At 36.5% G+C, this 23,122-nt stretch overlaps 4 protein-coding genes and 1 pseudogene across 5 annotated transcripts; 3 read left to right on the top strand and 2 right to left on the bottom strand.

Moving 5' to 3' along the window:
• On the top strand, positions 1–1,439 carry LOC104737101 (transcription factor MYB59). Of its 2 annotated transcripts, none has more exons than XM_010457216.3 (3): positions 1–411; positions 492–621; positions 718–1,439. In XM_010457216.3, exons 1-3 carry the CDS (start codon positions 354–356, stop codon positions 1,184–1,186), a joined length of 657 nt encoding a protein of 218 aa, XP_010455518.1. In that variant the 5' UTR covers positions 1–353; the 3' UTR covers positions 1,187–1,439. The 2 variants fall into 2 exon arrangements, with proteins under 2 accessions (XP_010455518.1, XP_010455510.1); XM_010457208.3 differs by having other exon boundaries at positions 134–379.
• Positions 1,440–4,222: 2,783 nt separating this feature from the next.
• Positions 4,223–5,356, bottom strand: LOC104756534 (F-box protein At1g30790-like). Its single transcript, XM_010479141.2, has one exon. It carries the CDS (start codon positions 5,354–5,356, stop codon positions 4,223–4,225), a length of 1,134 nt encoding a protein of 377 aa, XP_010477443.2.
• Positions 5,357–8,591: 3,235 nt separating this feature from the next.
• LOC109127686 (uncharacterized protein At1g43920, Chloroplastic-like) lies at positions 8,592–9,128 on the top strand. The gene is made up of 2 exons (XM_087478324.1): positions 8,592–8,765; positions 8,841–9,128. The coding sequence occupies exons 1-2, from the start codon at positions 8,592–8,594 to the stop codon at positions 9,126–9,128; spliced, it is 462 nt and encodes a 153-aa protein (XP_087334450.1).
• Positions 9,129–9,797: 669 nt separating this feature from the next.
• LOC147949271 (uncharacterized) lies at positions 9,798–12,461 on the bottom strand (annotated as a pseudogene).
• A 471-nt stretch (positions 12,462–12,932) lies between these two features.
• Positions 12,933–15,183, top strand: LOC104737093 (uncharacterized). Its single transcript, XM_019237469.2, has 9 exons — positions 12,933–13,233; positions 13,323–13,408; positions 13,559–13,606; positions 13,701–13,789; positions 13,884–13,937; positions 14,217–14,284; positions 14,392–14,438; positions 14,507–14,604; positions 14,795–15,183. The coding sequence occupies exons 1-9, from the start codon at positions 13,175–13,177 to the stop codon at positions 14,909–14,911; spliced, it is 666 nt and encodes a 221-aa protein (XP_019093014.1). The 5' UTR covers positions 12,933–13,174; the 3' UTR covers positions 14,912–15,183.
• Positions 15,184–23,122: the final 7,939 nt, after the last annotated feature.

Raw genomic sequence — 23,122 nt, 5'->3', positions numbered from 1 at the left:
ACAAAACAACAGACCCCACATTATCAACAGCATAATCGATCACCATATGGACGGTATAGATTAGAAAAAACAAAAACAAAAAAAATCATTAGAGAATTTTAATAATGTGAGTGTTATATCGCGTAGACACAACACAGTGTTCAAGTTGGCTTATATAAATATTGGTAAGAGTAATGCCATAGGTTCCCATAAACAAGCTCAGAAGTAAACTTTTTCTACAAAGAGAAATACAGAGAGAGCTAGAGAGAAGAGAGAAAGATGAAACTTGTGCAAGAAGAATACCGTAAAGGACCGTGGACAGAACAGGAGGACCTCCTCTTGGTCAACTTTGTCCACTTGTTCGGAGATCGAAGATGGGATTTTGTAGCGAAAGTTTCAGGTTTGAAGGTGGAGGGAGAAACATAAGAATAGGTATAGGTTATGTTTTGGAAAAATGGGCGGTCTTTGGAAAGGACCTTCCATTTAAAGAAATGACCTGGTTTTGGTTGTAGGTTTAAACAGAACAGGAAAGAGTTGCAGGTTAAGGTGGGTTAATTACCTACATCCTGGTCTCAAGCGTGGTAAGATGACTCCACAAGAAGAGCGTCTAGTCCTTGAGCTTCATGCCAAATGGGGAAACAGGTCAGAAGGAATCTTCATGAAACAGAGAAACCCTAAAACTGTTTTTGTATCCTCTTTCTTCTTGTTGTGAACGTTTTGGAAAATTTTCATATGCAGGTGGTCAAAGATAGCCCGGAAATTGCCGGGGAGAACAGATAACGAGATAAAGAATTACTGGAGGACTCATATGAGGAAGAAGGCTCAAGAAAAGAAGCGGCCTATGTCTCCAACTTCCTCATCTTCAAACTGTTGCTCATCATCTATGACCACTACAACTACTCAAGACACTGGTGGCTCCAATGGGAAAATGAATCAAGAATTTGAAGACGGATACTACTCAATGGATGACATATGGAGAGAGATTGATCAGTCTGGAGCAAACATTATCAAACCTGTAAAAGACATCTACTACTCAGAGCAAAGTTGTTACTTGAACTTCCCTCCTCTGGCTTCTCCAACATGGGAAAGTTCCTTGGAGTCTATTTGGAACATGGATGCAGATGAAAGTAAGATGTCGTCTTTTGGTATTGATCAGTTTCCTCTCAGTTTTGAACATGGTAGATCATCGTGGTCGTCTTTAGTCTAGGATTTGATTCAGTTGGGATGTTTATATGTGCAGCAGATATATGTTATCAAACGACCGTAGTAGTTTTCCACTACTGTACTAATCTCATATGTAGTCATCAATCATGCTATGCCTTTGTTTCCTTTCAAAGTTCAAATATGTTAGTTTGTAGATTGAGTGAAAAGAATCCATTGTGTAATACAAGTCAGAACTCTTTTTTGTTAAAGTTTGTAAGAAGTCAATAGTTAGAAATTAATGTTGATTTATGAGAAAAGTCTTCAGAGTATCCATTACTAAAATGATGAAGAGTGTAGGAAGAAAAATGGAATAAGCAAGTAGCAAGATGAGTGACCAAGGCATATTCATCTGCTAAATAATCAAGAGAGAATAGGTTTGACTTGTAAAGCTTAAGGCAACTTTGAGAAAAGAGAATGTATTCTTCTACTTTATCATCTTATTGATCAAATCGAGTATGATTTTTCTGTTTAAGAAATGAATCCATGATAAAAAGCTCAGTTCCCACTCTTTAGTCTTTATGGTAAGATATCTTTCAATTTCTTTATTATATGAACCACTACTACAACTTCAGCTTTTCTTTTTTAAATTGTTTAAAATTTCAATGAAAGAATACAAAAACAAAAAGAAGAAAAGGATGGCTGCTTAAAGTAAGCGAAAAACTATTTATCAACAAAAAACATGTAGAAGGGAGCCTAATTGATAATTAGCTCAAATAAACAAAAGAAGTAATATGAACTGACTAGCTGATTCTTACACAAACAAGTATTTTGATTTATTTCTTTTTTGAATAAACATATAATAAATTTGGTAATTTGAAGAAAATAGTTAAGCATATATATATATATATATATTTCATAATGTGATTTTACATTCCTACATTTGTCCCACTAGAAACAAGAACTCATCGAATGATAAAATGAGGTACACAAAGACTTAATCTCAAGTGTATAACAAGTTCATAACACATTCTCAGGGCTCTAACCCTCTAACAGAACCTAAAAAGTAATTTGATTCTTTAAGCTCTTTTTCCGCACCTTTTATTGTTGTTCTTGTGTAGTCTGATGAGATTGAGGAGAGTGATTGTCTCATGTTCATGGAAGCATATCTAACGACCCATTTTCATGAAAATGATGCAATTGAGAGTTTAAGGTTCACTACTCGGAGAAGGCCACACTCGCTATTTTGGGATAGAGGATCACAAGACCATTGGATTCTATGGGAGGTCTGGCGAGTTTCTGAATCAAACTGGTGTATATTTGAGGTCAATCTAGTCTTTTATCTACATCTCTTATCTTTAAGTCTCTTCTTAAGTTGTGGTATGTTGTTGGTTTCAGACTTTCGACTCCCTTATAATCAAACTATATTATAGTGCAAATGGTTGCTCAAATTTGATAAGTTGAAAGAATTGAATAAGTATTCATTTCATTTTTTTTTTATCATTTAAAATGAATAAATTAGAAATTTCATTCAACTCCTTTAACTCAAAAAGTTTGAAAATTGAATAAATTACAAAGAAAAATTATTCAACACATTTAAAACCTCTCTAGTTCGGAGGCACGACCGAAGTTGTCCTCCATAATGTCGTTCCACGATCTCGCTGTCTCTCACATACTCAAATTTTAAGTAGGCAACTCTGGTAACATCTCTCATATTTAATTCTCTACTTAAGTTGTGGTATGTCGTTGGTTTCAGACTTTCGACTTCCTTATAATCAAACTATATTATGGTGCAAATGGTTGCTCAAATTTGATAAGTTTAAAGAGTTAGTAAATATTCATTTCATTTTTTATCATTTAAAATGAATCAATTAGAAAGGTTATTCAACTCATTTAACTCAAAAAGTTAGAAAACTGAATAAATTACAAAGAAAAATTACTCAACTCATTCATCAACTATTTCATGGATGTTTAATTTTTTTTTTCAACATAATTTTTTTCAATCATTCAACTACTTACAACTATTTTCACCCTTAATCTTAATCTTGTTTTATTTTTATTTTATTGTTTCAAATATGTTATGATGATGTAGCAAACTTCGAGTTACATGCTTAGGGTGCAAATGGTTATACAATTGAAAAGGTTGAAAGAGTTAAACAAAATTATTCAACCAACTTTCACCATTTGAATTAAAGAGCTTGAAAAAAACTATTCAACTCATTCAACTTAAAAAGTTGAAAAAATAAACTAATCATACAGTAAAAATATTCAACTTATTCAACCACTATTTTGGAGATGAATTTTGTTCAACCTAATATATCTAACTTTTTTAATTTTAAGTAACCATTTGCAGCCTTAATCTAATTAATTATTATTGTTGTTGTTGTTGTTGTTGTTGTTTTTCTATCTCTCTCTTTAACAATTATTATTCTTGCTTAATTTAGTTTAAAGTTATGTTTAGTATGACAACACTCAAAAATCTTTAAAGAATTACATATATTAAATTATGACCACATTGGACTCAAACCAATAAACCCATGATAAGAACCATATAACCGACTTTTGATCCATAAGGTTGTATTATCAAGAATAAAGAAAAAAGGGTTCCAGCCTGGCTAAAAGCAATCAGGACCTTGCCTAGGACTCTAGGCGGGTTTTGAAGAGTAGAGAAGGCGCTGGTTTGAAACCTTTTTGGAACTTAAAAAAAACGCCATAATCTCTCTACGTGAGAGAACGTTAGATGATTTTCTACTGAACTGGCTCAACACGTGCCCTAGGGAAGTGAAACTGTAAATTGTGTGATAAACTTGCGAACTATGATCACAAATTTTACAATAAATTCCTCTCCCGTCAAATGGACTTGAGACGTGAGGAGTAATATTGGAAAATATAGAAAAAAATTCATACAAATTAATTAAGTTTTCAAAAAAAAATTTCCAATTTTTATATTTTCACATAAAAAAATCTTCAAATCTTAGGTGAGGATATAAAAAATATCGAATTTTAGGTTGATAAAAAAAAGTTACGTTTAACATTTTGTTTTGAGAAACTAAAACCAAAGCAGAAAATATTTAGAAGAAAAGAGAAGCTAGCAAAACTTGTATTACCAAAAAGGGGGCCCAACAAAATGCTCAACGTGACCTGGGTAACACGAAATCCTAAGAGCATTCTTGCCAATTCCGTGGATACGTCTAAACTCATTATCCGCCATTCCATCAATCTGAACTCTTCTGATACTCTCCCTCATCATATCCATATAGTAAACATAGAAGGGCTTAGATGACTCTAACCATCTAGAAGCCAGTACAACCTCGTTGGTATGAATCTCTCCAGTGCACAAAGATGTCTTCTTGTCACAAGGCACAGAACAAGTCATGACGTTCGACCATTCTTGTTTCTCGGCATCTTGTAGAATCCACATACGCATCTCATGGGATTCACCGTAGCTTATACATGCTAATTTTCCTTGGTAATTCGTGAGTGTTGAATAACATGAGATTGCATTATAGTCTTCGGGTCCTTGAAAAAACGCAATATCCTCGGATCCAACATCAAATCTAGCTATCCTTGTATGCCCAACTCCGTAGTATATAGCACCATCCATGCAAATCCCACCTTCTAAGTAGGCGTAGGGATCTGCGTTGGTCTGGATCTTTCTCCATCCGAGCATAAGTTTTAGCGAGAGAACCAGATGCTCCTGTCTTCTAACGCCGTCCCACCCATGGAACATCCTCACACACAACAATTTGTATTCATCTTTGACGGGATCGTACCCGAGACGCGCGTAGATGTCTCTTCCGTTGAACTCAGGAACGGGAAAAGTTTGTGTATATCCATTGGTGGGATTACAAAGAACAACCGAAGAACCACGTGTGAAGCATACGAATCCGTTTAGGGGGGCAGATGTGATGTAGTCTAGATCCGAGATCGTGATGTCGTGTCTGGCGATAACTGTGGAGGATTTGTCGTCCTTTTGGTCTTCAGGAGCCGAGAAGAAGAAACGCTTACCGGAATCCATGTCCTTGAATGTGAAAAGAAGACGAGGCCGAGTCTTTGACTGAGCCAGGAACAAGTCGGCTAAATTTTTACTGCGGAAGATAGGTAACCAAAGCTTCGACACGGTACAAAATCGCAGAAGGGATCTCACCGGAAGTCTAGCGAGTATCTGGGAGATAATTACTGTGGAGTTTTCAGCGTGAACTAGGTTACGTGACGGAGACGGTTGTGAATCTTCCATGGCGACTTGTAGTGGTTTGTAACACAAAAGCCCTCCTATACAACACAAAGCACTTTTTTTGGTGTGATAAATAGAATAAATAAATAGAATCTCCTGCATATCTTATACATAATTTTTCTTTTTTACATTTAAACATGTTAATTTACCATATTTCATAATATACTTGGCCATTGAAAAACACTACTAATTTGTTCCTTTCTAAAAATAAGTAATTTTACAAAACCGATAAATTATCACTAACAATAAGGTCTTGTTTCCAATTTAAGCAGTCACTAGCTTTTATGTGAACCGCAGAAAAATCGAATCTAGCATTTATGTTTAGGTGATATAGGTGAGGTTGGAAATGTTCTTATAAAAGGATGTTAACTTTATTGAATATAACTTCAGGTTAAACTGAAACTAAATAAATACCTGAGGGGTACATCCGTATAAAAATGAAAATATAAAATTGGCGCAGGTGACCGTTGACGACTCTGGTTCATTAAATTGGTGACTCTGATTGAGTAAATCGGCGTTTAATGATACCAACCGAAGAGCAAAAAATCGAAGAGTTTCCTTCAGCAAATCGGGGTTTCTTATGGTACAAATATCATTCACTTGCTACGAGTTCTTGTTTATTTGGCTATAGAACTTAGGGTTTTATGATTTATATAAATTATGCATATAAAATTAGTACTAGTTTGAAACGATTAGAAAGACACTGTGATTTGTGATATTGTCCTTTTTTTTTGTTCATTGCATGTTTTTTTTTACAGGAGATTTCTTGCTATTTATTTGGGTCTGGAGCTTGGAAAAAACCTTTTGCTAATGGTGAGATCTATGTTCTGCTCTCTGATTGGATTAACGGATCACACGGTTTGATTAGCTTTTCACAGATTGATTCGAAAACAGTAAGAAGACTACTGATTTATCTTTTAATGATCTAGAACCAATGTCTACACATCCACCGGCGTTAAGGTCACAGCTGCTGTTCCTAGTGGAGCTTCAACTGGTGGTATGCTGTTTTTTTTCTTTTCCCTCCTCTGTTTTTTTATTTTTATTATTTCTAAAAAAATTATGATCTGCTTATTATCAGGTAGAACTCACTCTAGGTTCTTGTTATTCGTTATTTTTTACTTATGTAGTAGACATATATGTTTGGTTAGATTATTACATGGTTGTTCTCTTTTTTGCTTTGGGTCTGTTACTTATCATTGTAACCCCTTGCATAGGAATATACGAGGCTCTTGAGCTGAGGGATGGAGGATCAGACTACCTTGGGAAAAGGTGTCTCAAAGGTGAGAGTGTGGTGTTTGTTGGTTATTATGTAGTGGTTTTCGAAACAGAACAAAATGTTTATGTGAATGAGGCGGTTTTTTTGAATGACATGTTTTCTTTATTGGTGTCTATAGGCTGTTGGAAATGTTAACTCAATCATTGGCCCAGCTTTGATTGGCAAGGTGACGCCCCTGTTAATTAAACCCTATTTACATCAAAAGTTTCTTAAGTTCTTATTTTTGTAGAGTTATGTCACTAGATAAGTATGTGATTCACTTTTCTCAATATTTGTGTTTTTTTCTTTGCTTGTTGCGCAGGACCTAACTCAGCAGACTGCTATTGACAACTACTTGGTTCACGAACTTGATGGTACCCAAAATGAGTGGGGCTGGTGCAAGCAAAAGGTGCATTTTAGAATACTTCTTGTTTTGTGGATTTACTTAAGATATTGACAGATGATCTTAACTAGCTTGCTTATTGTATTTTTTTTTCTATACTCACATAGCTTTAAACTTGTTAATTGCTTTTTGAAAGAATATTTTTTTTAGAATATATTTTTTTAGAATATTTTTTTTTCTATACTCACATTACTTTTTCAAAAAAACAATTAACAAGTTTAAAGCTATGTGAGTATAGAAGAAAAAAATACAATAAGCAAGCTAGTTAAGATCATCTGTCAATATCTTAAGTAAATCCACAAAACAAGAAGTATTCTAAAATAAAATTACCCAATGTTACTTGGCATATATATTCATCTGCTATCAAGAGAAAATAGGTTTGACTTGTAAAGCTTAAGTCAACTTTGTGAAAAGAGAATGTATTCTTTTACTTTATCATCTTATTGATCAAACCGAGTATGATTTTTTCTGTTTAAGAAATGAATCCATGATAAAAAGCTCAGTTCCAACTCTTTAGTCTTTATGGTAAGATATCTTTCTATTTCTTTATTATATGAAGTTATGAACCACTACTACAATTTCAACTTTTCTTTTTAAAATTGTTTAAAATTCAGTGAAAGAATACAAAAAGAAGAAAAGGATGGCTGCTTAAATTAAGCGAAAAACTATTTATCAATAAAAACATGCAGAAGGGACCTAATTGATAATTAGCTTTCAAATAAACAAAAGAAGTAATATGAACTGACTAGCTGATTCTTACACAAACAAGTATTTTGATTTATTTCTTTTTTGAATAAACATATAATAAATTAGGTAATTTGAAGAACAGTTAAGCATATATATATATATATATATATATATATCATAATGTGATTTTACATTCATACATTTGCCCCACTAGAAACAAGAACTAATAGAATGATAAAATAAGGTACACAAAGACTTAGTCTCAAGTGCATAACAAGTTCATAAGGCATCTCCATCCATGCATCTTAATATAAGTTTCTTACAAATGAAAATCGTACAAATATTATTATTTAATTTGTTAAGTTTCTAAAATAGTATACTCTCTCCAAAGTTTCTAAAACTTCTTATTTAAGAATTTTTAAAGTATATTTAAGAAACTCAAATAATTTTTTATTAATAATTTTAAAGTATATTTAATTGTTTTTTTGGTTTTTTTTAGCTTTTACAGAAAAATTCAATTTAGCATTTATGTTTAGACGATTATATAAGTGAGTGAGTAATTCACCAAAAAAAAAAAGGGAAAAATGCCGTTTAAATCCCCAACTTTCAAAATTGTGCCGAAAAAATCCTGGACTTTCGACATGCCATTTTAATCCTCAAGTTTTGGTTGACTACATAATTAAATGATAAACTTTTGTTGACCTGGCCATTTTGGTCATCGTGATAATCTCCGTTAGAAACTCTAAGACAGAGTTAATTGGCCGTTAACGGTGTCCGTCTATCAGAAAACGACGTCGTTTCTCTTAATGAAGAAACATAAAATCCCCAAATCGATTTCTAGGGTTCAAAATCCCCAAATCGATTTCGAATTTGAAACCCCAAAATCTTGTCCAATGAGTTCCAGCTCAGTCACTTCCGGTGTCATCGGTGAGCGTGGTGTGCCGTCGAAGTGTGTATGTGGTTTAGGTGTCATTATCTTTACTTCTAAGACGCAAGAGAATCCGAGACGTCCTTTCTTCCGTTGTGCGGGCAAAAGAGATGCGAATTCGTGGACAACCAAGAAAGATGTAAGTATATAAACTTGTTCTTCGTTCTGTTACACAATTAAAGATGTAATAATGTGTCATTTTTATTTGCATTAGAATCACTTGTTTAAGTGGGTCGAGGATGCCGTGTTCGAAGAAGTTGAAGATGCTCTGCCAAGAGTAGCGATCATGGCAAATGAGATTAGCAAAGCTAAATGTGAGGCAAATGAGTTAAAAGCTATGATTGAAGAATTGAAGGATGAAGAAATGATTAGCAAAATGGAACTTCACAAATGTAAAGTGTGCTTGAAAGTGTGTTTTGTGTGGCTTTGTGTTATCACCATTATGTTGGTTTATGTGATGTATGGTCAAGGAAAAGAGAAGAAAGTTGTTTTTGGTTATTAAGTGTATTTTCATAAATGGTTTGTCTGTGTTGTAATCGCTTGGAGGTGGTGAATGAAATAGACAATTTCATGTTTAGATCATGTCTGAAAATAACCTAATAGAACATGTCTTAATACAAAACAAAACACAACACCAACACCAAATACAGTTCCTAAAATGGTAATGACAGAGAAGCCAAACCACTCAAACAACAACACCAAATACGGTTCTGCCACTAACCAAAAAACACATAAACTGCGTCAACAAAAGCTTATTAGCTTGAACATTGAAACCATGGACACTAACCTCCTGTCCGAGAACTTCCGCCTCCCTGAGATGCATCCTGAGATCCTCCTGTCTGCGGTGGTGGTATATGTGCTCTTCCTCTCTGATTTGGTGGTATATGTGATCTTCCTCGCTGTGATGATCGTCCTCGCTGTGATGATCGTCCTCGCTGCGATGATCCTCCTCGCTGTGATGTTCCATGATATGGTGGTCCCTGAGATGATGGTTCCTGAGATGATGGTTCCTGCGGTGGTGGTCCCTGAGATGATGGTTCCTGTGGTGGTCCCTGAGATGATGGTTCCTGCGGTGGTGGTCCCTAAGAAGATGGTCCCTGAGATGTTTCTCCAACCAACGGTTGTCCTTGTCCAAATAAGATAATCCTCGGTTCCTAAGTCAATAACAATATCAATATTCATTCAATATTCTAAACGAAACACCAACTATGATTATTACCTGATTTTTTCTTGGTCGACCTCTTGCTCTCCTTGGTGGAGTTGCAACTCTCGGATTCTTATAGCTTTGTTTGTTGTGTCCTTCTTCCTTGCAGTTTGAACATGTCATGACACGGTTCATGCGTGATAACGTGGTGTTGGAGCTAGAAGCTGTCTCAAACCTCCCCTTTCGCCTAGCATGGTTACTTGGTCTACCAGGATTGCCTCTTCTCCATGGAGGTGGCAAAACTCCTAATCTGTTCACACTTGGCCACAAGAGCTTGCTTTGAACAGGCCTAATACCATCGTAGTATGTTAGCTCCCACATTCTTGTTGTGTACCAGTCAACAACATAATCTTCAACTTTCTCTTTCTTCCCTATGATGACAGATGCAGCATGAGCACATGGTATCCCTGTCATCTGCCACTTTATACAACCACATGTACGAGCACTCATGTCCACTTCGTAAATCATATCACCGTCTTTTATTTCATGTTTGTTGTGTCTTGCCATCCATCTTTGACAAGCCTATGACCCAACAATATTCTTCTCTATCTCAGCATGAGCTCTCTTTGTGAATCGAGTCTTCAATCTACAAGCGACTATATATCTCTTGGCATTGCGCACCATACACTGCCTTCTAATGTCTTCCAACATCTCTAGTAATGGTTTCCTTCTCGCTTGGCGGATTGTCCTATTGAAAGACTCACTAAGGTTGTTCAAGTTGTCATTGCAGCAACTTCCAACCTTAAAGAATGCTCTAGACCATGACCTGGGATTAGTCTTCAGTAGAGACTCATAGGCACTTGGATTGTAATTCTTCAGCTCCAGCATATACCCATTGAATTCTCCTACCGTGTAGCTTCTAGCTATCTTCCAGAAGAGTCTCTGCAGTTCCATGTCATGGCTTTTTCTCTTCCAGTTGTCCATGATGTGCCTAGAACACTGCCTATGCTCAGCTTCTGGAATGACTGTTTGGATTGCTTTCACTAAACCCTGTAATTAGCCATACAACAAGTAAGAATGACAATGAGATTTAGTGGTAAGATTGAATGTAAAATAATTTAGTGGACTAACCGATTGTTTGTCTGAGATGACTGTGAAATTTTTCCCATCTTTAAGATCCAACTTCGCACTGAGCATCCTAAGAAACCAGTCCCAGTTATCATCATTCTCAATCTCAACAACAGCCCATGCAATAGGAACAATCCTATTATCCCCATCTCTTCCCACAGCAGCTAAGAGTTGACCTTTAACGTCCCACTTAAGAAACACACCATCTAGTCCTATGATAGGTCTGCATGTATGCTTCCAAGAATCTCTTTGTGACTTAAAACAGATGAACAGACGGTAAAACCTTTGTAAGCTTCCAATGGTTGTACCCGGTACAGTCTCAATCTCAAATGCTGTATCCGGATTAGATCGGAAGATCTCTGCCTGATAATCAAAGATACGAGCAAAATGTTCTTGATGTGTCACTTTCCTTTCTTTAAGAACTTTGGTCTTCGCCTTTGCACATTGGTCTTCAGTCACTGTCAAACCATACTCCCTCAAGATCTCTGCAACCATCTCTTGCTTAGTAATTTTGGGATTCCTTCTCAACCTTTCTCTATACAACCAAGCAATTGTTCCTTGCTTCAACATCTTCGAGTACCCTGACCTCACACAAGCATGTTCTTCATCGTATATTTTAACTTGCATCTTATGCTTTTTCTTGTCATACGCGCAGTAGCATCTCCATGGACATTTGACATCAGGGGTTTGATAACAACACTTCGCACCAATCTTCAAACTTTGTGACCTATAAAGCTTGATGTCGTATCTGGTTTTCAAACAATACCTCAAGACAGCTATCTTGAATTCTTCTGGGCCATTGAATGTTTTCCCCAAACTCAGCAGTTCTTCATGATCTTCAGCTTCATGACCATCACCATTTTCATCACAATCGTCTTCATCATCACTGTCTGATAGAGGCTCTGGAATCCTCTCATCTTCCCATATATCATCTCCACTATCTGCATCATCTTCATTATCCTCCTCATCTCTCGCATCTGTTCCAAATTCGGCTTCAAAGTCTTCACAATTTTCTTCCTCCACACCTGCATCTTCTTCATCTCTCTTGACATTTTCTCTTACATGGGAATCCCAATTGTTTTCTTCTACACCTACATTTCCTACACCATTTTGCTCTACACCTAATACTGGTTCTACAACTTCAATGCCCAATTGGTCAGATTGACGAACTTCCTCTTCGTTTTCATTTCTGTTTACCTCGTCTTCATAACCAATCTCATCACAGTCTTCATCGCCAGCCACCGTACAATCATCCCCACTAACAGCCTCACGATCTTCTTCGATATCTTCACCCTTCTTCCTTCGATACTTCCTTCGCTTTTTCTGTTTCGGTTGACCAATCTCAGTCACTCCTTCGGGTTGGTTTGAAACAGCCTCACTCTCAGATGGGTTGCGAACCGTTGGCTCCGCAGTCTCCACCGTCTCTGTTGGCTCCGCAGTCTCTACCGTCTCCGTTGGCTCCGCAGTCTCCACCGTCTCCATTGCATCTGCTGTCTCCGACGAACTCAGTCTCATTGACCACCGAGTTGGAAGCTTCCGTCTTCCTCCACGAGTTCTAGCCATCGCAATTTGGACAAGATTTTGGGGTTTCAAATTCGAAATCGATTTGGGGATTTTGAACCCTAGAAATTGATTTGGGGATTTTATGTTTCTTCATTAAGAGAAACGACGTCGTTTTCTGATAGACGGACACCGTTAACGGCTAATTAACTCCGTCTTAGAGTTTCTAACGGAGATTATCACGATGACCAAAATGGCCAGGTCAACAAAAGTTTATCATTTAATTATGTAGTCAACCAAAACTTGAGGATTAAAATAGCATGTCGAAAGTCCAGGATTTTTTCGGCGCAATTTTGAAAGTTAGGGATTTAAACGGCATTTTTCCCACTGAGTAGGTTTGGAAATGTTTTTTTTTTTTTTAACGATTTTTATTATTGGGCCAATCCAATGGGCTTAGGCCTGAGATTGTAATCTCAGGTTTGGAGATGTTCTTAAAAAAGGATAACAATGTTATCCTCTATCGAGTATAACTTCAGGGTTAAACTGAAACTAAATAAATACTTGAGGGGTTCATCCGTAAAAAATATTAAATCCCCCTAAACTATCATCCGTGACGACACGAGTGGACTCATCATGGCCACACAAAGAAGTGACGTCACTCAAATCTTAAAACCGCCACCGTCGATAATGCTATTCAGACGAAGCAGCCACCACTATTCTTCGAGCCGCCGCCGATCCCGATCGAGGCCTAGAATCCAAATCTCTTCTAATCGGAGATGTCGCCGTTCGTCAAGTCTTATCTCTTTGCTTACAATTTTCTCCAAGCTTCTGCATGGTCTCTCTCTCTCTCCTCTTCTCGTTTTCACTTTTCTTTGCCTTTTTTTTTTTTTTTTTTTTTCATCGGAATTGTGTTGTTCTCGGCAGGACGGTTTCGCTTCTGAGTATCTTGAGTAGCTTTATATCGTACAAGACGATCGATGGCGCTTACGCTTCTGCTGGATACTTGATTAGTGAGTAGAAATTTTAGGTTTTATGTATTTGAATCGATTTTGATGTTACTTACTTGTGAACTTAGAATCCGTAGTTAAAATGATAGTCTAGTGGAATTGATGATTTCTGAAAATGGTCTGTGTTTGTTGGTTGTTTTTGTTTTCGTTTAGGTGTGATGCAAACTGCTGCTGTTCTTGAAGTTCTTCATGGAGCTATTGGTAATGTATTGGAATCTATTTGATGTTTTGTGATTGTTCCTTTCTTTTTGCTGTATGGATTATGAATTAAAAAACTGACTCTGCTTAATATCAGGGATTGTACCTAGTGGATTCTTGTCTCCTTTGATGCAATGGAGTGGAAGAACTCACTTCATCTTGGCAATTGTTGGACAGATCAGAGAGGTTTGTGTGTGTTTTGTTACTCTTTTAAAAGCTGAAACAGAGTTTCATAAAAGCTAGCAGTCTAATTCTGTTTTTACATTCATCTCTATTTTAGGTCCAGGATTCACCATGGCTGTCAATAACACTTGCAGCTTGGTCTTTGGGTGAGGTGAGTCTATCGATCTTTACAACAATAAGACAGGAAAATTACCAATGAAAAGTTTGTGATTGTTGAAAAGAAACATGTTATCTCAATGTTCTGTTCTGCGAGAATATAAGCGAGATGCTTTGAACATACATTAGCAGTGAAATGATCATAGTAGATTAAAAGAGAAATTTAGCAGAATGGAGCACTGTCTTGGTGGTGGTGGAACGATGATGTTTATATACAACTAGTTGTTCTTACTTTTCTTAAAAGAGCTAAGCTGATTGATTGATTTGGATGTAGATGATCAGATATCCTCACTATGCTTTTACTTGCCTTGGTAGATGTCCCTATTGGCTAACCTATCTCAGGTGCTACATCATATCTTATTTATAATGTTTTGAACTAAAACATTTCCATATCACAGAATTTATTTTCTAGTTAGAACGGATTGCATATGATATGTTTTACTATCCAGGTACACAGGATTCATTATGATCTATCCAACTGGACTAGTGGGAGAATGTGAGTGCTCTGAAGCTAGACTTCTTCTTTACATTTTCTTCTCGTTGACGTTGACCTTGCTTCTGCAGTGTTGATCATGTACAAAGCGCTTCCATATGTTAAAGAAAGGAATCTTTATGCAAATTTCTTCTCTGTTTTCCCCTTCAGTTACTACGATTTCCTTTGGGTATGTTCATCGTTTCCTTCAATAAAACCCTTTTTGGCTTAAGTATCGTTGATGTTTTAAGCAGCGTTTTGGGACTTTTTATGAGAAAACCTCTATTTTCTTAATCTTCTTGGTCTCATAATCTTCTTTGGATATCATCATTGTCTTTTCCAATAACCATTTTGATCTTTCCATTGGCATCTTTGTTCAGGCCGTCCTCTTGGTGTACCCGTTCCTTTGGTTGAAGCTTTATCTCCAGCTGTTCAAACAAAGAAAGTCTAAGCTTGGAAAACCGCAGAAGCATCAGAGCAAGAGAAAGAGAATATGAAGTCCATTTAATCGTCTCAGACATGTATCTCATCTTAGATTATATATGTGCACCAAACTGTTCCTAAAAATACCTTAGTAGTCTGATTCATCGGAGACTTCATCAAGGTCGATCGAGAGAAGAAGAACGAAGTGAACAACCAACAGAAATCCAGATACAAAACCAAGTTTCACAGTTGATTCACAATATTATGTGTTCCACAAACACTATTCTTCATATGCGAAGAAGTTAAAGAGGTCTCTATACATGGCTTATGGTTAATCGTAGCATCATATTTGACCTCTTACTTTAATCAGGGAAAACCAATCCTTAAAAAAAGAACTCGACTGAGTGTTTGTTAAAGATGAAAGCATATCATCACAAAACCCATAATTTAGAATAGTTGAACAAGTTTTCGTTTTCAGTCTATAAACTCAATTAAAACCAGATAAGAGATTCGTCTTCAGTCAAACTAGTTAATTATTTTAGCTTTGGACGACGACCCAATTATTTTCTCGTTCTTCTCAGTTCTCATTATCTTAAATTAAATTTAATGGAACAAAAATGCTTTTCCTCTGCTGCAGCTTTTAATACCAGTCAACCTCTCGTGCACCTCAAGGTAATGTGTTCGCACTTTAATACCCCAAAAAGCGATCAATCTTAGAATTTTGCATAAACATCAAATAGAAATATTCAAACCCTTGGACCGACTTTAATACCGAAGTTGTTATCAGAAAAAGTTCTTTTATTTATTGGCCGGAACTGGAACCACCCATAAAGGTAACTTAACTTGTAAAAATTGTTCAAAAGATAAACCATATTCTAAGGAACTACCTCCAATAATTAACAAATCAGTTTACGGCAGACCAGGCCAGTGTATTTTTGTGAAGAAATCTAATTGTCAAACCGAAACATTAAGCAACGTTTCCTTTAATTTGGTTGTTTGAATACTTTATAAAATGTTTAGTTACGACTTCAAAAATATACAGTCAAAAGAAAAGAAAAAATTATCGAACATTTATACTTTTGGTAGATTAAGTCCGTTCTAACAGTCAATCAAATGTCGTTAGAAACTGAACCATCGGACAGCAAAAAAACTGGTTGAGATAGAAATCAAATTGTGCCAACTGTTGTGGCCTTGACCATTCTTAAGAATTGAACGATTAATCGTTGGGAGAGTTGAAAATTAATTTATGACAAAACATTTGAAGATATATTCAAATTGATTGGATTTGGTAGTCAAACCATTTAGTATCGTCAAGTCGACTTTTAGACTAATCAATTCACAAGTGAAGACACGTGTAATATTTTCAAGTTAGGGTCGTCTAAGTCATGAAAGATGAGTGTTGTCGATACATATGACTTGTACTTGTTGCTATGTGCCGTCCATGAAAATGCCAAAATCACGAGTTCCATAAGTTTTGATAGGCCAACTAAAATGTATAGTTAAGGCATAAATATAGCTTACGAAATTGTAAAAATTAATAATATAGTTTATTTGTTGGGTTTTGTATATGGATCATTAGGATATAGAAGTCTCAAGGACTCTTCTCTTTGTCACTTTATGATATGTGTTTATTCACTTATCTAAAATTTGTGTAGATACATTCAACTTTTCTATAAGACATAAAAAAAAAACTTTTTGGTTACTAGTTCGTTCATTACATTGCAAATGGTTATATTCTATTTCTAACCAATGAAGGTTGCTTTCTAGTTATATCACAATTTTGAGCTAACTCATCAAAGGTATTGAGCTAACGAATATATTGTTTTATACTTTAACAAAAAAAAAAAGAATATATTGTTTTATAATGTACTAGTAGCAGTCGAAAAGCAACAAATTGTGCGCCGTGAGCCGTTTAAGTGACAATTATAATATTTCTGTATGAAAAAAAAAACATTGAAATTCATACCACGAAGCTCGATAAAATGTTTTGTATAATAGTGGTTTTGAGTATTATGTGAGTAAAGAATGTTTGCATGAAAATTGAAATAGAGTGTACGATCTAAACTAAAGCTAGCTAATGTAACGAATAAAGATATCAATCAGTATATAATAAGTAAAGCTATACGTATCCCGTGGGGAAAACAAAAAAATACGTCACATTAAGATATCAAATACTATGTTTCTTGGGCAGTCAACAAGCCAATCTAATACAAGTATTAATTTAAGTTACATGCAAACAAAAAACATACTGCGACCTAAATTGGACTGGTCTGAATTTACCCATCTTTTTGTTAGTTTGTTCAAGAGAATCCACTGTAACTATTGGGTGATTAAATGAAAATATGTGTTTAGGAATGTGTAACAGAGTCAATCCACTATATTATTATCAAATGTAAATTCTTTTAGTTATGATTTACCATTTCTTAGCCTTAAAGATAAAATTTGAAACTGTCAGTATTTTTTAGTCGTCTCATGGAGAAAATTAATTTTATGTGGTTTGAATAAAAGAAGACTCCTTTTGACGTATAATAAAGAAGACTCCATTTTGTCTCCATCCAGAAAATAATAGTCACAGACTCACAGTAAGCACTTCCTTGTTTTTTCTTTTTTTTTTTGGACAAATGAGTAATACTTCCATTATCAATTTATCATTATATTTTATTTAGCTTTTGTCATGAAAAAAGATAATAATAATGGATTTATGATTACTGTGCGTCTGTGAGTGTGACTATGCATAATTGATGGATTACTTCGTTTTTTCTTCTTCCCTTAAAGCTGATTTGATGCTTCGTTAGTTTAATATCAAATCTAAACCTACAATCATTATTAGTATATATTTAAAATTTTAATAACTAAAGAAAAATAAGTATTTCGTTTAATTAGTATGTGGTAAAAGCTCCACAACACCAATAATTTTAAATAGACTGCATAGTGCCACCATCTTTGATCTGCTCAAATTTACCCTAGAGCTACTCTCTCAAATTAAGAGATCAATGCAGTACTTAGGGGTCGAATTCCACAGAGACTCAAGAATACACAATAAATTATAGAGTTTTTCAATTATGCTAAACAAATTAAATTGAATTAAAAATAGCAATGCAAAATATTAAATAAATCTGTTGTAAATTCAGATGATCAAAAAGCTAGGCCTAGGGAATTTCTCAGGAAATTATGAAATATTAAATCAATCAATAAATTAGGATTCAAACAATTAAGAACAGATCTAGAACTCTAAACACTTTTGTAAATTAAATCAGTTCTCACTGCAAATAATATCTAAATTTAAAACCAGAAAATCCAAATCTCTTTGTAAAATTCTAGGTTAAAAATCAGCAATAAAATCAGGTTTAGATTGTTCACAAAATTATTAAATCAAATCTCTTTGCAAGAAATAATTTTGGTCATCAAAAGGTTTTATCAGGAAAATCAATTATATTCTCATATCAATTTATTTTCCTAAAGTATTAATTCTAGGTGATCAATCAAGGATTAATATGAAGAACAACCTAAGATGAAGATCTAGCAAGATAAAGAATCCTAAATAAACAGATCTAATAATTCATAAAATCCCTGTGAAAAACCCTAAACCTAACAAGCAAACTACTCAGACATAATCAAAGAAGAACAAGACATGATTCTGAATAATAAGCAATTGAAATTAAAAGAGTAAGGAAGGAGTTTAAGAATTCTTCTCTCAAAGCAGATCTCTCTCTCTCTCTCCAAAGCTCTCAAAATCTCACCGGGTTGCAGGAAAAATAAAACTTGATAGAATAAATCTTAAGGGTTTGGAAAACCTAAAAACACTATTTATATGTCCTAAAACACGTCAGGGACTTATGTTGCAAATATGGAAAACTTTGGGGCAGATTTGTAAATTTTCCAAAACTTGGGTCTTGAGTCGGCAGAGATGAGTGTCGATCGATGCCTCCTATCTTGGTGTCGGTCGATGCTCCTGCTTTCATCCGAGACCAAATTGATTCTTCAAGATTTATGCTCCAAAACATCCAAATTGCTCCATTTTGCTCCTTTCATGCTAAAAACCTGTAAAGACTCAAAAACAATCTAGAAACAAATGAAAAGACACTAAAAGACTCCTTATATCATGGTTAAAAACCACAAAAACCATGATATATCAACTCCCCCAGACTTAGCCTTTGCTTGCCCTCAAGCAAAACATAAACTTAGACCTGTGAAAGAAGTTTGAAAACAGGGAACTCACTCAATTGCATGATGATTCTTATTCACACTCTTCATTTACCTGACTCAAAAACTTACTTCTTATACTCAACCATGATAAGCATCAACATTCCTTACTCAAATCCCACAATCCTTTGGAATCTCTGAAATCTCCATTGTCATCTCATTAGTCAATATTAAAGCACAAATAAGGTGAATTCTTACCTTGGGTGTATTGATCAGTGGCATGTGGACTCTCTTCAGGCCAAGACATTCTTCTTACATCTCCTTTCCTCTCCCTTTTCTCACTTCCATAATTTTTTTCTTTTTTTTTTTCTAAATCAAAGGTGTAAGCGAATACCGGGGTCATCGGTAATTTACCTACCCCTCACTTCCAAGCTTTGTGTGATCATTTGACTCAAGAGTAGAATAATGAGGTCACTGGTAATTTACCTACCTCTCTAAACTGATCAAAATCATCTCATCTTTTATTCTCTCTTTTTCTGATTTTTTTTTTTTAAAAGCACTGAAGGGAAGAGAGAGGGGAGACATACTTTGAAAAATTGCATTGTCTTGTATGGCCTGAAGAAGAAGTCTAGTCCACTGATTTCCAACCCCAAAGTAAGAGATTAAGTCCGGTTAAAATCCTGATAAAAGTTGAGACAACGTTAGATCAATCAGATATCCATTGAATAAGGGCTTTCAGGATTGTTGATAAGGTTCATAGTCTTTCTAAGCTTCAGTTCTGAGATCAAGCATAAACAAATAATCATTAGAGTGTTAGCCAAATAAGAGAAATCATTAGTCAAGCTCATAATTCCCAAAGATAAAAAGAAAAATTTTGAAAAATTTGACTCAAACTTTATGGTTTTGACTGACACAACTGAAACTCAAAAACAGAAAACATAGTTAGAGTAACTAACCTCCCCCAGACTTAAACAACACTATCCCCAGTGTTATCAAGTAAGAGGAAAGCAAAAATAAAAATAAAATAAACAAAAATCAAAATCAAAAGAAAAAGAAAAACCTACCAGTGGGTTGCCTCCCACTAAGCGCTTGTTTTCAGTCATTAGCTTGACTGTGTTGGAGCTCATGCATCCGGAGGATCAGAACATGGCATTGAAATCCTCTTCATCCAAGGTGGTGTATAAGCTTTAGGTGCATGAGGCTTGCCAAGGATGTGAGGAACAGGACCAGGATGGGATTTAGGGATTGGTTTGCCTCTCTTATGTCCTGCAAAATCATCAACAGAAGAAACAAGCGCTCTACGATAATCTCGTGGCTTGGTTAACTGCAAAACAGTTTTTGTCTCTTTGAAATTCTTATTGATGATAGGAGGAATTTTAGGAGAAGGAGAGGTGTACCTTTGCCTTACCTGAGGGCTCTGGAGTGTGGATTGATGACTCTTCTGTTTGGGAACAGGTTTCTGACTTGGAGCATCAGTTTTGGACAAGTTTAGTCTCGGAGGTGGAGGGGTGTCGATCGATACTCTCTTGGTGGCATCGATCGACACTGAGCCTGATGCTCGTGTTGCAGAAACTTTTTCAACAGAAAAAGTCTGTCCATCAATAGTAGGAGCCCGCCTCAGCTTATCCATCTCAAAATTCAAACTCAAACCATCCACATTCAGTGCTATGTGTCCCTTCTGCACATCAATGATGGCACCAGCTGTAGCCAAGAAAGATCTTCCTAAGATGAGAGGATCTTTAGGCTCTTGATCATACTTCAGCACCACAAAGTCAGTGGGAATCATGAAGTTTCCAACCTTAACTGGAATGTCCTCTAAAACACCTTCAGGAATTCTTCGGGATCGATCAGCTAGGATTAGAGAAATCTGAGTTGGCTTGAATTCTGTCATCCCAAGTCTCACAGCAACAGAATGTGGCATCAAGTTGATGCTAGAACCAAGGTCACAAAGTGAGTGTGCAAACCTTCCTGTGGAGATAGAGCAATCAAGTACAAAGCTTCCAGGATCTGGTAACTTCTTAGCAGTCTTACATTGAATGATTGCACTCACTTCCTTAGAGACAACCACCTCCTGCTTCTTCTCTTTCTTCTGCTGTACAGGCTGGTTCAACAGAATTGCACTGACATCTTTTGTAAGAAGTGCTCCTTCTTCAGGGCTCAAACCATTGGATACCATTCTCCTTACATACCGCTTAAAAGGTGGTGAAAGCTTTACTGCATCAATCAATGGCATCTCAATCATCACCTTGTCCATCATTGCCTTGCATCTAGCATCCTCCATCTCTTGCTTAGACTTTCTTGGCTTGGGAAAAGGAACCTTTGGCTTGTAGATCCTCTCAACTGTTGGAACCTGAGATTTTGCAGCTTCTGGTTCCGTCTGAGATGAGTGTCGATCGATACCTAGGTGGTGTCGATCGACACCATCATCTGAAACCGAGAGATTGGCCGATTTTTCACCCAGTTCGGCAGAAGCAATTTCAACAGCATCTTCATCTCTCACTGATATGGCATTGCAAGCATGTCTGGGGTTTGACTCAGTTCTTGCTGGAAGATAATTCTCTTGCCGTTTTACAGACCCAGCAGTATGTGCAACTTGAACCTCCAGCTTCTTAACATGAACATTTAATGCTTCTATCTTCCCATTCAACTCAGTGTAGACATTGTCAATCTTTCCATTGAATGTCACTGTCAGATTCTCTTGTCCTTGTAGAAGCTGCTCAAGCATGGCCTCCATTCTACTCTCTGAAGAATTCTTAGGAGGTGGAGACTGATAAGATGAGTTCCCATATGTCCTTGTAGAGCCATTGTTCTGTTGTTGCTGCTGATACTCTGGCTTGGAAGTGTAGCCTGAAGAGTTCCCACTGTAAGGCCTATTGCCTTGCTGAGTTCCAAACCGCTGTCCCTGATTCCCATACACATAGTTCACATCTTCCTCCTGGTGTCCTTGATCAGGTTCTGGCTCATATGTCTCAACCTCAGCAGCAAAATGAACAGATTTCTTTCCCATAAGGAGATTATGCACTGAATCCAGCTTAGCATTAACAGAAGCTAACTGGTTTGAATCAAATCCTCCATGCAATCTCTTCCTTTCAGCATCTGCTCCCTTAGTGCTATTGCTAGAAGCCAAATTCTCAATCAAAACTTCAACATCTTCTGGCATTTTTGTCTTAAAATTCCCATGACTTGCAGCATCCAAAGCTAACTGATACTTCCAGTCACACCCTCTGAAGAAGATACTCAACAGTTGTACCCTTGAAAAACCATGGTGTGGACAGTCCCTCTGATAAGCTTTGAATCTCACCCAAGCTGCCTTGAAAGCTTCCTCTGGTCTTTGCTTGAAAGTGGATAACTTGACTCTCAACTCATCTGACATTGCATCATCATAGAAATGGTTTAGGAAGGCCACCTTGACATCACGCCAGCTTGTCAATGATCCAGCAGGCAGCTGTTTCAACCACTGAGATGCCTCTCCTGCAAGTGAGTAAGGGAAGAGTTTGCAGAAGATGTAGTCCTCAGTCACCCCATTAGCCTTGATGCTAGTCACCAGATCCTCAAAATGCTCAATATGGTCCAGAGGCTTCTCATTGGGCAAAGCAGAGAAAGGTCTCTGCCCAACTAGTTGAAAGTACGCAGGCTTCAACTCAAAATCATTCCTCTGAAAAGGGGGAGGAACAATAGCAGACCGGTTCTCATACACCAGATCAGCCCGATTGTAGTCAGCAATGGTCCTGATCAGATCTTGGTTGTTCTCCTGTCTTCGAACTGGGTTCTGTACGTGGTTGGCAGCTCCACGCACATCTGCAGGTGGGTGTCGATCGATGCCACCTGGTTGGTGTCGATCGACACCGTCGACACCATCAGCTGGTTCATCGACAACAGCAATTTCAGCAATCACATTGCCCTCAGCATCAATCTTTTGGCCCTGCTCATTGCGCAAGTGGCCCTCTTGATCCCTCAAAGCACCATCCTCATCTCGCATCAGAATGATTGGGTTAACCATCTTCAGAGATTTGGCTGCTTTTCGGTTCTCACGCTCAAGTTTTCCCAACTCTTGGTTTGAAAGCTTCAGAATTGGACCAGTCTTATTGCTCCTTTTGTTAGGCTTATTAGGCATACACCTGAAACACACAAGAGAGAAGAAA

Source organism: Camelina sativa, chromosome 2 (genome assembly GCF_030686135.1).
Source record: "Camelina sativa cultivar CO46 ecotype springtype chromosome 2, ASM3068613v1".
NCBI classification, from domain to species: Eukaryota; Viridiplantae; Streptophyta; class Magnoliopsida; order Brassicales; family Brassicaceae; genus Camelina; species Camelina sativa.
This window is presented reverse-complemented; position numbering and strand designations above follow the sequence as displayed.

Coding starts and splice junctions, on each gene's coding strand:
- LOC104737101 (XM_010457208.3), top strand. CDS start 259: ATGAAACTTGTGCAAGAAGAATACCGTAAAGGACCGTGGACAGAACAG. Junction 380..491: donor TTTTGTAGCGAAAGTTTCAG/GTTTGAAGGTGG, acceptor TTTTGGTTGTAG/GTTTAAACAGAACAGGAAAG. Junction 622..717: donor CATGCCAAATGGGGAAACAG/GTCAGAAGGAAT, acceptor TTTCATATGCAG/GTGGTCAAAGATAGCCCGGA.
- LOC104756534 (XM_010479141.2), bottom strand. CDS start 5,356: ATGGAAGATTCACAACCGTCTCCGTCACGTAACCTAGTTCACGCTGAA.
- LOC104737093 (XM_019237469.2), top strand. CDS start 13,175: ATGTCGCCGTTCGTCAAGTCTTATCTCTTTGCTTACAATTTTCTCCAA. Junction 13,938..14,216: donor CAGCTTGGTCTTTGGGTGAG/GTGAGTCTATCG, acceptor ATTTGGATGTAG/ATGATCAGATATCCTCACTA. Junction 14,439..14,506: donor AACTGGACTAGTGGGAGAAT/GTGAGTGCTCTG, acceptor TTGCTTCTGCAG/TGTTGATCATGTACAAAGCG.
- LOC109127686 (XM_087478324.1), top strand. CDS start 8,592: ATGAGTTCCAGCTCAGTCACTTCCGGTGTCATCGGTGAGCGTGGTGTG. Junction 8,766..8,840: donor CGTGGACAACCAAGAAAGAT/GTAAGTATATAA, acceptor TATTTGCATTAG/AATCACTTGTTTAAGTGGGT.